This window comes from Bufo gargarizans, chromosome 2, assembly GCF_014858855.1.
Source record: "Bufo gargarizans isolate SCDJY-AF-19 chromosome 2, ASM1485885v1, whole genome shotgun sequence".
NCBI classification, from domain to species: Eukaryota; Metazoa; Chordata; class Amphibia; order Anura; family Bufonidae; genus Bufo; species Bufo gargarizans.
The window spans coordinates 482,815,062-482,832,019 of NC_058081.1; the positions used below are offsets into that span (position 1 = coordinate 482,815,062).

Sequence of the window (16,958 nt, forward strand, 5' to 3'; positions counted from 1 at the left end):
TGAATACACAAGAGTCCACGGGGGGAGACTTATCAGAACCAGCGCTAAGAAAAACTGGTTTAGTTGGTCATAGAAACCAATCAGATTCCACGTTTCGTTTTTTAGAGCTCAATTGGAAAATTAAAGGATCAATCTGATTGGTTGCTATGGGCAATTCAGACTACTTTCACACTAGCGTTAATATTTTCCGGTATTGAGACCCGTCATAGGGTCTCAATACTGGAAAAAAATGCTTCAGTTTTGTCCCCATTCATTGTCAATGGGGACAAAACGTAACTAAACAGAACGGAATGCTCCAAAATGCATTCCGTTTCGTTATCATACCGGTTTGCTTTCCGCCCTGGGATGCGGAGCAAAACGGATCCGTCATGAGCCACAATTCAAGTCAATGACGATGGATTCATTTTCTCTGACACAATCTGACACAATAGAAAACGGATCCGTTCCCAATTGACTTTTAATGGAGTTCATGACGGATCCGTCTTGGGTATGTTAAAGATAATACAACCGGATCCGTTCATAACGGATACAGATGGTTGTATTATCAGTAGGCTGAGTTCACATCAGCGTTCAGCCTTTCCATTCTCCTTCTCCATTTAGGAGCAGGAGAATGTAAAGGATGTATTGGGCACATAACTGAGCCGAACTGAGCCTATGGACCCCATAGACTATAATGGGGTCTGTTAGGTTTCCGCTCAGAAGATGATTTTGGAGCAGAGACAAAAGTTGTGCGCGCAGGACTTTTGTCTCCGATTCAAAAATCTTCCTCTGAGCGCAAACCTAACGGACCCCATTATAGTCTATGGGATCCGTAGTCTCTGTTCGGCTCAGTTATGTGCCAAATCCGTCCTTTCCATTCTCCTGCTCCTGTAACGGAGCAGAAAAACGGTAAGGCTGAACGCTGATGTAAACTCAGCCTAACAGAAGCATTTTTGCTGATCCAGCAAAAATACTAGTGTGAAGTAGCCTAAGAGTGCGATATACAGTTTTTTAGACAGAAACAAAAGTACTGCACGCAGGACTTTTTTTCCAGTCTAAAAAATCGGATCTCAGACGGAAATGGCTAAAACAGATGACAACTGATGCAACAGGATCCGTATTTTTACTGGATGCTGTTTTTTTTTGTCTCCACTTCAAAAATCTTCCTCTGAGCGGAAACCTAACGGACCCCATTATAGTCTATGGGGGTCCATAGGCTCCTTTCGGCTCAGTTATGTGCCGAATCTGTCCTTTCTGTTCTCCTGCTCCTAAACAGAGCAGGAGAACGGAAAGGCTGAACAGTGATGTGAACGAAGCCTTAGCACCAGTTTTCATAAATGTCCTCTTTTATGTTGTGTGACACAAAATCGCATACAGTGCCTTGCAAAAGTATTCACCCCCTTGACTTTTTAAGTGTTTTGTTACATTACAGTGTCAGGCAGCTGCTGCCAAGGCCAATAAGATAATGGGTTGCATCAAAAGGGGCATAGATGCCCGTGATGAGAACATAGTCCTACCACTTTACAAATCATTAGTCAGACCACACATGGAGTACTGTGTACAGTTCTGGGCTCCAGTGAACAAAGCAAACATAGCAGAGCTGGAGAGGGTCCAGAGGAGGGCAACTAAAGTAATACCTGGAATGGGGCAACTACAGTACCCTGAAAGATTATCAAAATTAGGGTTATTCACTTTAGAAAAAAGACGACTGAGGAGAGATCTAATTAATATGTATAAATATATCAGGGGTCAGTACAGAGATCTATCCCATGATCTGTTTATCCCCAGGACTATGACTGTGACGAGGGGACATTCTCTGCGTCTGGAGGAAAGAAGGTTTGTACACAAACATAGAAAAGGATTCTTTACGGTAAGAGCAGTGAGACTATAGAACTATCTGTCTGAGGAGGTGGCGATGGTGAGTACAATAAAGGAATTCAAGAGGGGCCTGGATGTATTTCTGGAGCGTAATAATATTACAGGATATAGCTACTAGAGAGAGATCGTTGATCCAGGGAGTTAGGCTAGGTCTACACGACGACATTTGTCGCGCGACATTTTGTTGCACCAATGTCGCGCGACAATTTTTATAATGGCAGTCTATGGTGTCGCACTGCAACATGCGACATGCTGCGACTGCGACGCGACAGTCGCAGAAAATCCATTCAAGATGGATTTTTCTGCGACTGTCGCGTCGCAGTCGCAACATGTCGCATGTTGCAGTGCGACACCATAGACTGCCATTATAAAAATTGTTGCGCGACATTAGTGCAACAAAATGTCGCGCGACAACTGTTGTGCCCTATCTGTCGCGCGACTTTTTGTAGCGCGACAAATGTCGTCGTGTAGACCTAGCCTTATTCTGATTGGAGTCGGGAAGGAATTTTTTATTCCCATAAAGTGAGGAAAATTGGCTTCTACCTCAGTTTTTTTTTTGCCTTCCTCTGGATCAACTTGCAGGATGACAGGCCGAACTGGATGGACAAATGTCTTTTTTTGGCCTTATGTACTATGTTACTATGTTACTAAGTTCAAGGTTACTAAGTTCAGAATTTTATGTGATGGATCAGAACACAATAGTCTAAGTTGGTGAAGTGAAATGAGAAAAATATATAAATAAAACTATTGTTTAGAAATAGAAAACAGAAAATTGGCATGTGCGTATGTATTCACCCCCTTTGTTGGAAAGCCCATAAAAAGCTCTGGTGCAACCAATTACCTTCAGAAGTCACATACGGTAATTAGTGAAATGATGTCCACCTGTGTGCAATGTGTCACATGATCTGTCATTACATATACACACCTTTTTTGAAACATAGTTTGCAACACCTAAACAAGAGGCATCACTAACAAAACACTGCCATGAAGACCAAGGAACTCTCCAAACAAGTAAGGGACAATGTTGTTGAGAAATACAAGTCAGGGTTAGGTTATAAAAAAAAAAAAATCTAAATCTTTGATCATCCCCAGAAGCACCATCAAATCTATCATAACTAAATGGAAAGAACATGGCACAACAGCAAACCTGCCAAGAGACGGCCGCCCACCAAAAACTTACGAACTGGGCAAGGAGGGCATTAATCAGAGAGGCAGCACAGAGACCTAAGGCAACCCTGGAGGAGCTGCAGAGTTCCACAGCAGAGACTGGAGTGTCTGTACATAGGATGACAATAAGCCATACGCTCCATAAAGTTGGGCTTTATGGCAGAGTGGCCAGAAGAAAGCCATTACTTTCAGCTAAAAACAAAAAGGAATGTTGTAAGTTTGCAAAACGGCATGTGGAAGACTCTCAAAATGTATGGAGGAAGGTGCTCTGGTCTGATGAGACTAAAATTGAACCTTTCAGCCATCAAAGAAAATGCTATGTCTGGCGCAAACCCAACACATCACATCGCCCAAAGAACACCATCAATATTTTTCAGCAGCCGGGACTGGGAAACTGGTCAGAGTTGAGGGAAAGGTGGATGGTGCTAAATACAGGAATATTCTTGAGGAAAAACCTGTACCACTATGTGCGTGATTTGAGGCTAGGACGGATGTTCACCTTCCAGCAGGACAATGACCCCAAACACACTGCTAAAGCAACACTTGAGTGGTTTAAGGGGAAACATGTAAATGTGTTGGAATGGCCTAGTCAAAGCCCAAATCTCAATCCAATAGAAAATCTGTGGTCAGACTTAAAGATTGCTGTTCACAAGTGCAAACCATCCAACCTGAAGGAGGTGGAGCAGTTTTGCAAGGAGGAATGGGCAAAAATCTCAGTGGTAAGATGTGGCAAGCTCATAGAGACTTATCCAAAGCGACTTGGAGCTGTGATTGCTGCAAAAGATGGCTCCACAAAGTATTGACTTTAGGGGGGTGAATAGTTATGCACATCGACTTTTTCTGTTATTTTTTCCTATTTGTTGTTTGCTTCACAATAAAAAAAAAAAACATCTTCAAAGTTGTGGGCATGTTCTGTAAATTAAATGATGCAAATCCTCAAACAATTCATGTTAATTCCAGGTTGTGAGGCACCAAAACATGAAAAAAAAGTCAAAGGGAGTGAATACTTTTGCAAGGCACTGTAGGTACAATAAAAGTGGTCCTTTAATTAATCCTGAACTTTAGATCGGTTCTCCTACAGCTATAAAAAAAACGCTTTGCTACATTTACACAAGGTTACGGAATAAGTATTCACTCACCAAGTTGGAGATGGGTCTTGCTCCGACTTCCCAGAATATAGATGAACTGTGTCTCGTCTGTGCCCCATTTTGCTTCTCCAGCTTCAAAAAGTTCCTGAAAACATGGATCATTCACATAAAATATGTATGGAAAAGTAGAGTTATGGTAAATAATGTTCACCATCATCGTTTCCGGTTGATCCCTGACTGGTAAAGGTGGATCAATCGAAAACATTATCCAACTAAAGCCTCATGCACACGACCGTTGTTTCATTCCGTGTCCGTTGTTACGTTTCTCGTGATTTTCTGCGGACCCATTGACTTTCAATGGGTCCGTTGAAAACTCGGCTAATGCACCGTTTGTCATCCGCGTCCGTGATCCGTGGTTTCAGTCCGTCAAAAAAATATAACATGTCCTATTTTTCTTCACGGAAAACGGTTCGCGGACCCATTAAAGTCAATGGGACCGTGAAAAAAACGTGGAGGCACACAAGATTGTCATCCACGTCCGCGCGTCCGTTTTTTTCCTATCATTTGCATGGCAAACTTGTCTTAGATTTTTTTTTACTTTCTTTCATGTCTGGAGATCCTCCAAAAATAAAGGAAGACACACGGAAACAAAAACGGAAACGGATCACGGAACAACGGAACCCCATTTTGCGGAACGGAACACAACAACGGTCGTGTGCATGAGGCCTAAAATGGTGAATATAAAGAATATACGGTGACTCTCAGTGAATACAGACCACTTACTAGAGGGTCAGGCCATACCTGGTCAAAGATAAATTTAGAATTTTCCCAAGTAATGGGTCCTGTTTTCATACTGGGTGGATAATACTGGGAGTAATACTGACCATTTACATGGACTACAATTTTCAAAGTTGCTTGAATGCTGCATATTTCATGCCAGTGCAGTGGTCTGGATTTACATGTATCCTACCTGTTTCATTATGGAGATACTCTGACTGACATATACTGTATACTTAAAGGGAACCTGTCATGAGGATTAGGCTCCCAATCCACCCGAAATGTAATCCAGGAAAATAACAGGTTCACAACTATGTTCTTTTACCATATATTTTGGGAGATTCGACATAAGGGCTCATGCACATGACCATTGGATGTTTTTGGTCCACAAATTGCGGATCCGCAAAACATGGATATCAGCTGTGTGTATTCCCTATTTTGCAGAACGGAACAGCTGGCCCCTAATAGAACAGTCTTATCCTTGTCTGTAATGAGGACAATAATAGGACATGTTCTATTTTTTTGCGGAACTGCCTTGCAGACATATGGACACGGAATGCACACTGAGTCATTTCCGTTTATTTGCGGCTTCATTAAAGTGAATGGTTCCACATAAAAAAAAGAAACGGACACGAAAAAATAATAATAAAGTTTGTGTGCCTGAGCCCTAACACAGAGAAAGAACTTTGAATGTCGTATTAAAATGTTTGTCAGGGTTCACAGGGGTGGAGTCGCTCTCCTGAACAGGTACAAAAGCCACTCTCTCCTTTGGCTTCATTGATGTGTCAGAGGCTGAGGACATCACCAGCCACCGGCAGCATCCAGAACATGCTCAGTGAAACCTAAAGCCCCCCATACACTTGAGACTATTGTGGACTAAATATGCAGGACCCACCAACAATGTAATGTGTATGGGGGGGGCCTCCCGCCTGGACCTGAACATTAGTGTCTGTTTATCTTAAAGGGATTGTCCAAACTGATTAGCAGGAGTCCAGAACCCCTACCGATCAGCTGTTCTGCAGAAGTTCCAGCGGCGGAATTACTCAGCCCAGTTTGTTGTGCAGTGGATGGAGATGGTTACTGCAGTTCTGCTCACTTTTACCTTAATGAGAGCAGTGCTGCACTAACCATCAGTTTTAGTGCCCACCGTCAGTGTTAATGATAGGCCCTCATTTTAAAAGGGTTGGGCAACTCCTTTACGCCAGGGACACCCTGCCCAGTTTGTTGTGCAGTGGATGGAGATGGTTACTGCAGTTCTGCTCACTTTCACTTAGTGCTGCAGTAACCATCAGTGTCCACTGCACATTGGACGTAGCTGTGTAGTTCCGGTGCCAGAGATACTTCAGAACAGAGGAGCGCCGAGCTTGCAGGGTTTTGAAGCCAAACCAATAGGTTAGTGATGGCTTTCCCGAGGATAGGCCCTCATTTTTAAAGGGTTGGACAACTCCTTTACGCCAGGTACACTCTGCACATGCTTCGGATAATGCTGGTGGTGACTTGTACTGAAGTACTAGCTATCCTAGTACTACATCCAATTTTCAAATACCCTACTAAAGAATTCTGAATTAATAGAAGGGTTACCCTCTAGACACTAATCTATTGGCCAGAGCAAAGATCAGCCACAAGAGCATCTCAGTGGAACACTTACTGATCATGGGAGTCCTAGCACTGGACTCCCTGTCGACAGCTTATCCTCAGGGGACACCTAACAAAAAGGGATTGTCCAAATCGAACATCCCGTTTCAATACCAATGTAGGGTAGTTTAATGTCCCTATGATATTACAGGAATATCAGTTTTGTAATAATTATATAAGCAATATAGATGTTAAAGGGGTTTTCCAAGAAGGCGGCGGTGCTCAAAGGAGCACCGGTTCCTTTTCAAACAGCTGAATGGCAGGGGTCAGAGGATATGACATCAGTATTAAAACGCCTTTAAATCATAGTGATCGCTTTTGATTTAGGACATTACCTGGGCATCTTGTGCCACCAGCTCGTCACTCACAATGTCATCTTCTTCCCTTGTGCCCTACAAAAAAAGGACCAGCATAGTGTTGTACAATAAGATAATAGAGGCTTTTTTTTAGGCATAGAAACCAGAAAGACAAATATGGGTTACATCATTTACGATACAAATGTCTTTATGTTGTTTTTTTTTTCTATTATATTTTTTCCAATTTATTCAGGTCACATAAGGCTACTTTCACACTTCGCGGCAGAGTGATCCGGCAAGCAGTTTTGTCACCGGAACTGCCTGCCAGATCCGTCAAAACGTATGCCAACTGATGGCATTTGTAAGACTGTTCAGTATCCTGATCCGTCTTACAAATGCATTGAAATGCCGGATCCGTCTTTACGGTGTTATCTGGAAAAATGGATCCGGCATTTATTTATTTCAAATTTTTTTCGGGTGGATCAGGCATTCCGGTATTTTGAATGCTGGAACCAGCACTAATACATTCCTATGGAAAAAAATTGGCATTCAGGCAAATGTTCAGTTTGTTTGGCCGGAGATAAAACCGTAGCATGCTACGGTTTCATCTCTGTCCTGATCAGTCAAAAATATTGAACTGAAGACATCCTGATGCATCCTGAACAGATTACTCTCTATTCAGAATGCATTAGGATAAAACTGATTAGTTCTTTTCAGGTATAGAGCCCCTAGGACGGAACTCTATGGCGGAAAAGAAAAATGCAAGTGTGAAAGTACCCTAATTGATGATCTTAAGACTTTTCCAAAATATGGGTGGATCTTAGGCTACTTTCACACTAGAGTTTTAGTTTTCCGGTATTGAATCAGTCATAGGGGCTCAATACCGGAAAAAAAACGCTTCAGTTTTGTCCCCATTCATTGTCAATGGGGACAAAACTGAACTGAACAGAATGGAATGCTCCAAAATGCATTCGGTTCTGTTTAGTTGAGTTCCCATACCGGAGAGCAAACCGCAACATGTTGTAGTTTGCTTTCCGTCATGGGATGCGGAGCAAGACTGATCCGGCATGGCCCCCAATGCAAGTCAATGGGGACGGATCCGTTTTCTCTGCCACAATAGAAAACAGATCCGTCCTCCATTGACTTTCAATGGAATTCATGATGGATCCGTCTTGGCAATGTTAAAGATAATACAACTGGATCCGTTCATGACGGATGCAGATGGTTGTATTATCAGTAATGGAAGCATTTTTGCTGAACCCTGCCGGATCCATCAAAAACGCTAGTGGGAAAGTAGCCTTAGTTGTCACATGACTGTATGAACTGCCTTAGGCCGCTTGCACACAGTCAGTGTCTGATCAATTATTTCCATCCATGATTGTCAGCCAAAACCAGGCGTGGAGGTACCGTATAATGGAAAGATTTGCACCAGTTCTGTGTTTGGTTCTAACCAGTGTGACCCCGCCAGTCTTGAGAACATGGTGGTAGTGGTGCTAGAATAGCATTGTTACAATTTATCTAGCATGAGCTCTACTTGGGTTTATCTGGAGGCTGCACAGTTGGCGTTTGACTATAATGGGCCAACCATGTGGTCTTCAGAAAAAAACTAAATGTAGCCAATGACAAGGGGTGAACTGGCACAATACTTTTCTAGAAGGGCTACTACTACGTTTTATCAAACAGTAGGGGTCTCAGTGGTCAGACACTCACCCTGTGATAAACCATCAATATGATCCCTAAAGTTATGAGGTATAACACTAATACAATGTATACTGTGAGTCTTTACAGACCCCAAATCTGACATTTTTTTATATGGCCTTTACCTGCAGCAAAACCACCAACATTTTTTTAAAGTGTCCACTGGTATCTTTGACAACATCTGTCTCCAGGTCCCTTCCGTAAGCTGTAATAAACCAGAGAACATATTCAAACATATACACATACTGTATTAACAAGTGATCACATACATACATAGGATCCCTGCTAACTTACCGTCCTTATAGGCCTCCACGAGTGCATGAATCTCCTGATTGTTCCGAGAGGCCATAATTTCTATGAGACACTTCTCGTCAGTTCCCACACCCTAACATGGCAGAAGATGTATGAGATCCAGAGTTAGGGATGAGATTTTATAAAACAAAAATAGCACAAATAAAACTATTCTATCTATCTCTCACATCTATCAATCTATCTTCTATCTCTCCATCTACCGTTTCCTTCTTTCACCCCTCCCCACCCTCTTCTTTCCTCCCTTCCATGCCTCCCTTAAATTCCTTTTCTCACTTCCTCCATCATTTCCTTCTGTCCCTGTACTGTCCATTCCATTCTCCTTTCCTCCCTCCGTCTGTTCCTTCCTTCTTCCCTCCCTCTTCTTTCCTCTCTTCTGCTTCCTTCCTTTTCTCCCACCCTCCATCCATCATTTCCTTGCTTCATTCCTTCTTCCATTTCTCCCTCCATCCCTCACTTCCTCCTTTCTTTCCTCCCTTCTAATCACCCTCCATCCTCTCCTTCCTTTCTTTATTCCTTACTCACTCCCTCCCTTTCTTCTTTCTCCCCCCCACCCTCCATCCCATCCCTCTTTCTTCCCTCCCACTTTCCATTTCATCCTCCATTCCTCCCTTCTTAACTCCCTCCCACCCTATGTCCCTTTCTTCCTTAAATCGCTCCCTTCTGTTTCTTAGTTGCCTTCTTTCTTTGCCCCTTCCTCCCTTCCATCCTTCCTTTCTCCCCCACTTCCTCCATCTCATCTTCATTGAGCTTTGCAATGTCACAAAAGTGTGTGAAAAGTGACAGTGGCACTTGCACATTTTTGATGGCCCTTGTATTCCAGCCATTGGGCTGCACACAGAATTCATTCCTATGATATATATAGTGGGCTAATAATTCAGCAGACCCCACTGACCTGGCTGTATATTGGAAAGTAAATGTAATATGTGAATATTTGCTGTTGTATTATACTCACATCTATGGCATCTTTTATTTCCTTAGCGTCAAAATATGCTGGGGGTCGCATGAGGCCAACAATAAGTCTTTCAAATTTACCAGTGAGTTCATATTTCAAGTCATCAATAAGATCCTAAGAGAAAGCACAAAGACATAGTAGGAACCAAGGAGTATGTGTCTTATTCCTCTCAAGTGCACACCTCAGATGTTAAGGGACAAGGAAGGCGTCGTGATAACAAACTGCTATACGTTTAGAAGAAGACAAGCAATACTAGGGCTCAAGACTCAATAGGCAATGGCACAATAGTCTGTGGTTACCTTGCCATAGAGGGATTTGTAGGCCTGAATTATCTGAATACGCTGCTGGTTGCTGCGGGCTGTGATGAGCTCCAAGATGGCTTGTTTATCATTGCCTACAAGAAAGTAAATGCCATGAGTAAACATGCGCCAACATAGCATCTACGAGACTTTTCACATCACCATTGAGAATAGTTGAACAAGCTTTTGTGGGCCAGGGACAAGCTCATTTGGCATCCATGACAGCACCAGACATGTTTTCCCATACACATGTCAGCCACAGTTCCCCTATAAGAGGTCCATGCTACAGTACCCCACTTTAACAGAGGTGTTACACAGCGCTCCTTAAGGACCAGGTCTGCTTCCACCAATACGAGCACAAGCCACAATGCTCCGAGCGGTGCGGCTGTCTTTCAACAAATGCCTCTTTTGATATGATGTGAAATTGAAGGACTTTGATTTCCCCCCTGCCATCCCCATGTGCTGTACATGTGTTGTAGCTGTGGTGGCCATCGGAAATTGTGTCTGGTGCTAGAGGAAAAAAGGGAAATGTTATTGTTATTTTTCAATAGCGCTTCAGAGTTGCGGTGCATATAAAGGTCCCATAAGAAGTTTTAATGAATAAAGCTCTCTCCTCATCAGTGTAAAGACAGCTAAATTCATTCCAGAATCAAAGAATTAAATCTCTAGTAAATGTAAGGTCTGCTGTCCGCTTCATACAAGTCCGTCTGACTGCTTTCTTAGGTACATGGCTAACCTTACTGTGTAGAGCAGGGATGCTCGACCTGCGGCCCTCAAGCTGTTGCAAAACTACAACTCCCAGCATGCCATGCCCTTACAGTCTACTGCTGTCAGCCTACAGAAGGGCATGGTGGGAGTTGTAGTTTTGCAACAGCTGCAGGGCTGAAGGTTGGGCATCCCTAGTGTGACCCAATATTGCACACCTCAAGGTGGTGTCCCAGATAAAGCATTGCATTCACCCTTTACTTTGTTAAAATTTCAACCATGTATCTGCTCCCTGCCGTTCCTGCACCCTGGGTCACTGACTCCCTTCACTGGTCAACTGGTCCCTGTCTCTTAATGTCTGGATAAACAGAGTCATATGCACTGCTGCAGGCAATGGCTGGCCTCAGTGGTGACATGTCTCCAAACAGCATGTGACCCAGCAGGGATGTTCTGCTTGGGATACATTACCACTGAGGCCAGTCATTGGCTTCAGCAGGACATATGACCCTGTCTGTGTAGATATGGCAAGGGAAGGGGAGGGGAGGGGAGGGTGCATTAAAAAAATCTAGGACAACCCCTTTAAGTACCAAACTAGGCCACACTCTTAATAGGTTAACTCTTTAGCAAATTCTCATACTCCAGCTTTAACAATGAAAATAGACCTTGTATCAATACGTAGGCCTCATTACTGGTGACCCTCACTACTGGTAACCCTCGCTACTGGTACTATTGACTATAGTTACAAAGCACAGTTGAAAAATCATTAAGTTCAAACAAGGAATGGGATGTTGAGGAAAGGAAGGGGAATTGGAAATCAAAAATCTGCACATTTCCATAAACATTAAAGATAATTACCTATATAGCTAAGACAAGCCCTAAAGTGGCTTAAAGCGAACCTTTCACCTCATTTTCACTTTATAAACTAGCAACAGTACCTTATAGATTATCTTGAGTGTGTTGTTATCCATGTTAGTGCCGCTTTCCTGCGCTGTTTATTCATAAAAATATCGTCTTATAAAGTTCCTCCCCTGCCCTAACGCCGCCTCTATGCGCTGTAATTGACAGCCGGCACAGCGCTTGTGAATCCTGAGCATGCGCCGTCCTCCTCCTCCGCTTGATCCAGTCTTTCTTTCGGACACAAGCGCGATCCTGTAACAGAATCGCGCATGCGCCGTCCGGAATCCCTGCCTGTCTGCTCTCCTGTCTGCGCAGACAGGAGAGCAGACAGGCAGGGATTGCGGACGGCGCATGCGCGATTCTGTTACAGGATCGCGCTTGTGTCTGAAAGAAAGACTGGATCAAGCGGAGGAGGAGGACAGCGCATGCGCAGGATTCACAAGCGCGGTCCCGGCGACTGTGCCGGCTGTCAATTACAGCGCATAGAGGCGGCGTTAGGGCAGGGGAGGTACGGCCAGAGGAGAGGGAAGGGCTACCCCCTTGACTTGTTGCTTGACTGTTGGAGCACGAAATTTGAACTTTATAAGACTATATTTTTATGAATAAACAGCGCAGGAAAGCGGCACTAACATAGATAACAACACACTCAAGATAATCTATAAGGTACTGTTGCTAGTTTATAAAGTGAAAATGAGGTGAAAGGTTTGCTTTAAGAAAAATAAAAATATGAAAAATTAATATGTTATACTCACAGTTCTCTTCGCTGTACTCTGTGGCGCTGGTATGGTTCTCCCACTGCTGCCTTGAAATGTCACATGACTGGTGCAGCCAATCACTGTGCTCAGTGATCTACTGCTGAGGATGGTGATTGGCTGCAGTAATCATGTGCTGCTGTTTGCAGTGGCAGGAGAACCAGACCCAGCGTCACAGAGAACAGCGCTGGAGAAAGAGGTAAGTAGAACATTTGGGGGCTTGTCTGGGATTCATAATAATTTCATACAACCCCTTTGTCATTATTCTGTTCCAGAATAACCTAAATTTCATTATTTATACATACCAAATCCCTTCATAGCCTTATAAAGGGTTTCAGCATCTTGGCTGGCATCAAAGTCAGGGTAATCCCTCACGGATCCTCTGTAGCGGCCTCCCTGCAATAGAGAGCAAGACAACGGACAGAAAGATTATAAGATAAAATAAGATGGTGTCATTTCTGTCATATGATGCATATATAATTACAACGCTATAACACATCATGTTTTCTAAACTAAGTAAGCAAAATGTAGACCATTATTCAGACCCCAGACCAGGCACCAATATTCATTCTCAGATCACAAAATTTAGACCCCAGAACAAACCCCTTTACTTTCTCACCGCTTCTTGCTCACGGCTCCTCATTTGCAGGTCTAGCTCCTTATAGGCTCTAGGTGCCACCAGACATGACATCAGGGCGTCATGTGCAGTGGTACCTGGAGCCCAGGATGAGCCAGGCCTACAGAGGAGCAGCCAGGAGCAAGCAGAAGTAATAGATATCAGATACTACCTTTTGGATTAATCCAACGATGTGTGTGAAATTCTTGGCAATGTTCATTCAAGAGTAATTTAAAAAACATGGTTAAACTTAACCCAAATGTCCTATTAATGATATGCACAGCAAAGAGCTCCTGATCTCAGTTTCAGGCAGGCTGTAGATTGGTTAAACCAGTAGGTACTAATAAAAATGACCAGTCTCCGGAATTCTAGATTTTTTTTAAAGTCATGGGACAACACCAGGGGGCGCTCCTTTAGTATAATACACACTTTACTAAAAACAAAGTAACAAAAGGATTAAAGGCCACGTGTGACGTGTTTCAGTTATGTCCGAGGAAGGAGGCAGACTGAAATGCGTCACATATGGCATATATTGATTTTGTTACTTTGTTTTAATAAAGCATGTTTTTATAATTTTCTAGAATAGTACCCTACTGACTCTTAATTTCATGGGCACAATAATGTGAGTGCACCTATATTTTGGTGTAAATTGAGCCAAAATAGGGAACAATTTTGGTAATCTAGAGTTAGAAAAATGACTGTATCTCTGCTTAGTACGGCAATGGTGCATGGATTAATGGAATATGTGTGTGTCTTCACAAGGCTTTCTACGCAATATTTAATACTCAGATTGTTCCACAATTCTGGAATAAAGTTCTATCTAGGCTACATGCATGCAACAGTTGTTTTTATCTGCGTCTGTTCCGTTTTTTTTTGGCTGATCGGATGGTTACCCATGCATTTCTATGGAGACGTTAAAATTGCGGTGTAGTCAATAATTCCTTTACGGATTCCGCTCTCCGTGTTTCCCGTCCGCCAAAAAAGTATTGCATGTCCTATTCTTGTCCGCAATAAACGTTTTGCGGACCAATTGAAGTCAATGGGTCGGCAAAATATGCGGATGACCAACAGAAACCAACCGTATGTCATCCGCATCCGTTTTTTTTTTTGCAGATGGTTGCTGGGAAACCTGTATATACCAGTATCCGGGTGGGGAAAAAAAACTGACAACACACAGAAACACAACCTACAAAATTTGAAGACAAACGGAACAGATGTGGATGTAAAAAAAACAGGAACACGGATCCGCTATTTGCAGACCGCAAAAAACTGTCGTGTGCATGTAGCCTTAAACGAAGCCAACCAATAGTTAGTATAGGGTCTGTAGTAGTAGTAGTCACTAGTCAGCATGGAGTTTGTATGTTCTCCCTGTGTTTCCATCGGTTTCCCCCACACTCCAAAGACATACTGCTAGGGACAGTGTGTGAGGCCAGCGTTTGTAAAGCTTTGCAGAAAATACTAGAACTAGATAAGCAAAAGAAGTAACTAACTAAAATGAGACATACATCATTTATCCACTAGAGGGCATCTAGGCTCTCAGGACACTGCGGGAAAGTATGCCACGTGTTAGCTGAAAGTGTATTGGGAGAACTAAAAATGTACAAGGCCTCATGCACGGCCACCGAATGTATGTATTTTGTGGTCCGCGTATACCGTCTGTGTTGCTTACACAGTTTTTGTTGCCTACAATGTAAGGGCTCATTCAGACGGCCGTATGCTGTCCGCAAAAATACTGAATGCTATCCGTTTTTTTGCGGATCCGCAAAAAAAAACTGATCCGCAAAAAAACGGATAGCATTCAGTATTTTTGCTGACCCATAGACTTCAATAGGGCCATGTCCTGATTTTCACGGACAAGTATAGGACATGTTTCATTTATTTTGCGGAACCTTGGAATAGATAAGGGCCCCATAGAAGTGAATAGGTCAGCATCTAATCCGCAAAAAAACGGATCCGCATTTTTGCGGATAGCATACGGCCGTCTGAATGAGCCCTAACCGTGGTCCGCATTTTGCTGGCACCTATAGGACAAGTTCTATCCTTTTGCGGAACAGACATACAAATGCGGAAATCACCTGATCATCCTTGTGCTTTCTGCATCCGTATGTCCGTTCCACAAAAAGATAGAATATGTCCGCAAAATGCGGACCAAAGCACGATTATACTCAATGGGTCCGCAGTAAAAATGGATGCAACACGGACTATCCATATTTTGTGAATCCGCATTTTAAGGAACGCAAAATATATCCAGTCATGTGCATCAGGCCTGACACAGTTTCCGCAGGTTCCAATTATTATTTCCAGTAAATCTTCCACTCTTGAGCCTGGTATTAGCATTGCAATCCTGGATCATCCATTGCAGGCTGTTAACCCCGTATCTCCGTGGTAGATTTGTTCCTGATTCTTACACCTTTAGTCTAGTAGCCTACTGTAGCGGCCATGTGCCCAAAATGTCATGAAAACAGAGGGGGCTGCATACTTCAATACTGATTTTTGCAGGACTGTCTTGCAAGCTAGACCTAAATGGGTTTTAAGGAAGATCCCTGGCTAAATAGGTGGGATTTAAAATGTTCTCCCCTTTGGGACTACAAGGTGTGTGATTATTATCTCTATGCCCGTTATTTTCCTGGCAGCACCCTACGAGGACATGGCAGAGGGTGCAACCTTAACTGAACTCCAGACCATACTTGACCAAAAGGCTTCCCAGTGCTATATGCTCATATTCTGCACTATGAAATAATCATGTATTTTATAGGCTCCGTTAAACACAGGTAAATTCTCCAGATGCTTAGTAATTTGTAGCAATATGACCGGTTTCCTGCACGTGACTGATAGTTTCCATATGAATAACTTAGTCTCCTAGCTACACACACAACAGGATGTGGACAGATGGGGCTCATACTCTCCTCTGCATAAACCTAATATACATTTGTGACCCCAGTCCTACAAGTTTCAAGGGGGAACAGGTACGGCAGTTATAGGATTTTGGTTTACATTGTAACTGCATTAATCCATGGACAATATCATCTATATGAGCAGTGTATGGGTACTGACTTGGGACTGGCACTTTTTTGAAAATAATTATTATGTGGATGCAAATAGTATTTGAATAGGGCTGATTTCCCACAAATTTAAACGTGATACCTCAGTTAAAGGGGTTCTGCACTTTGTTTAAACTGATGATCTATCCTCTGGATAGATCATCAGCATCTGACCGGTGGGGGTCTGACACCCGGGACCCCCGCCAATCAGCTGTTTGAGAAGGCAGCGGCGCTCCAGCAGCGTCACAGCCTTCTTGCTGTTTACCACTGGCCCAGTGACGTCACGACTAGTATCACTGGCCTGGGCGGGGCTAAGCTTTGTTCACTGGAATGGAGCTTAGCCCCGCCCAGAACAGTTGATACTAGTCCTGATATCACTGGGCCAGTGGTAAACAGCGAGAAGGCCTCGGGGCTACTGCTAGTGCCGCTACCTTCTCAAACAGCTGGTTGGCGGGGGTCCCGGGTGTCGGACCCCCGCCGATTAGATGGTAATGATCTATCCAGAGAAAAGGGAAAAAAGTGGGGAGGAGAGGGAAGAAGTTTCTGAGGGGAACATGAGCTGGGGGCAGCCACAGGGAGCTATGTCTGCGGCTCTAGTGACTGAGGAGTGAGAGAAGTCTCAGTCAGTTGCTGCAGCTCACGCTCAGACAGCGCAGTGCTGCTCCGTTAACTGACCATGGGACTGCTGCGTACAGCGCTCAGCTATCACTGGCAGTCTCACAGTGATCATTCATGTGCACTACTGCTTCATTCACTGGGGATCCCAGTTCTTGGGATAAGTGTGGGTCCCAGTGGTCCAACCCCCAGCGACCGTATCTTTATAAGCTATCCCTTGAATCCAGTATTTTGCGATGATCGATCGACCA

At 43.5% G+C, this 16,958-nt stretch overlaps 1 protein-coding gene across 1 annotated transcript in view; it reads right to left on the reverse strand.

The window, feature by feature from the left end:
• Positions 1-16,958, reverse strand: part of ANXA6 (annexin A6) — an 83,189-nt gene that overhangs the window by 28,659 nt on the left and 37,572 nt on the right. The window contains exons 3-9 of the mRNA XM_044281148.1: positions 12,741-12,831; positions 10,082-10,176; positions 9,783-9,896; positions 8,813-8,903; positions 8,644-8,723; positions 6,860-6,916; positions 4,164-4,257 (exon numbers count right to left, since the gene is read on the reverse strand). Coding sequence (XP_044137083.1) covers positions 4,164-4,257; positions 6,860-6,916; positions 8,644-8,723; positions 8,813-8,903; positions 9,783-9,896; positions 10,082-10,176; positions 12,741-12,831 — 622 coding nt within the window. The remainder of the gene's footprint in view (positions 1-4,163; positions 4,258-6,859; positions 6,917-8,643; positions 8,724-8,812; positions 8,904-9,782; positions 9,897-10,081; positions 10,177-12,740; positions 12,832-16,958) is intronic.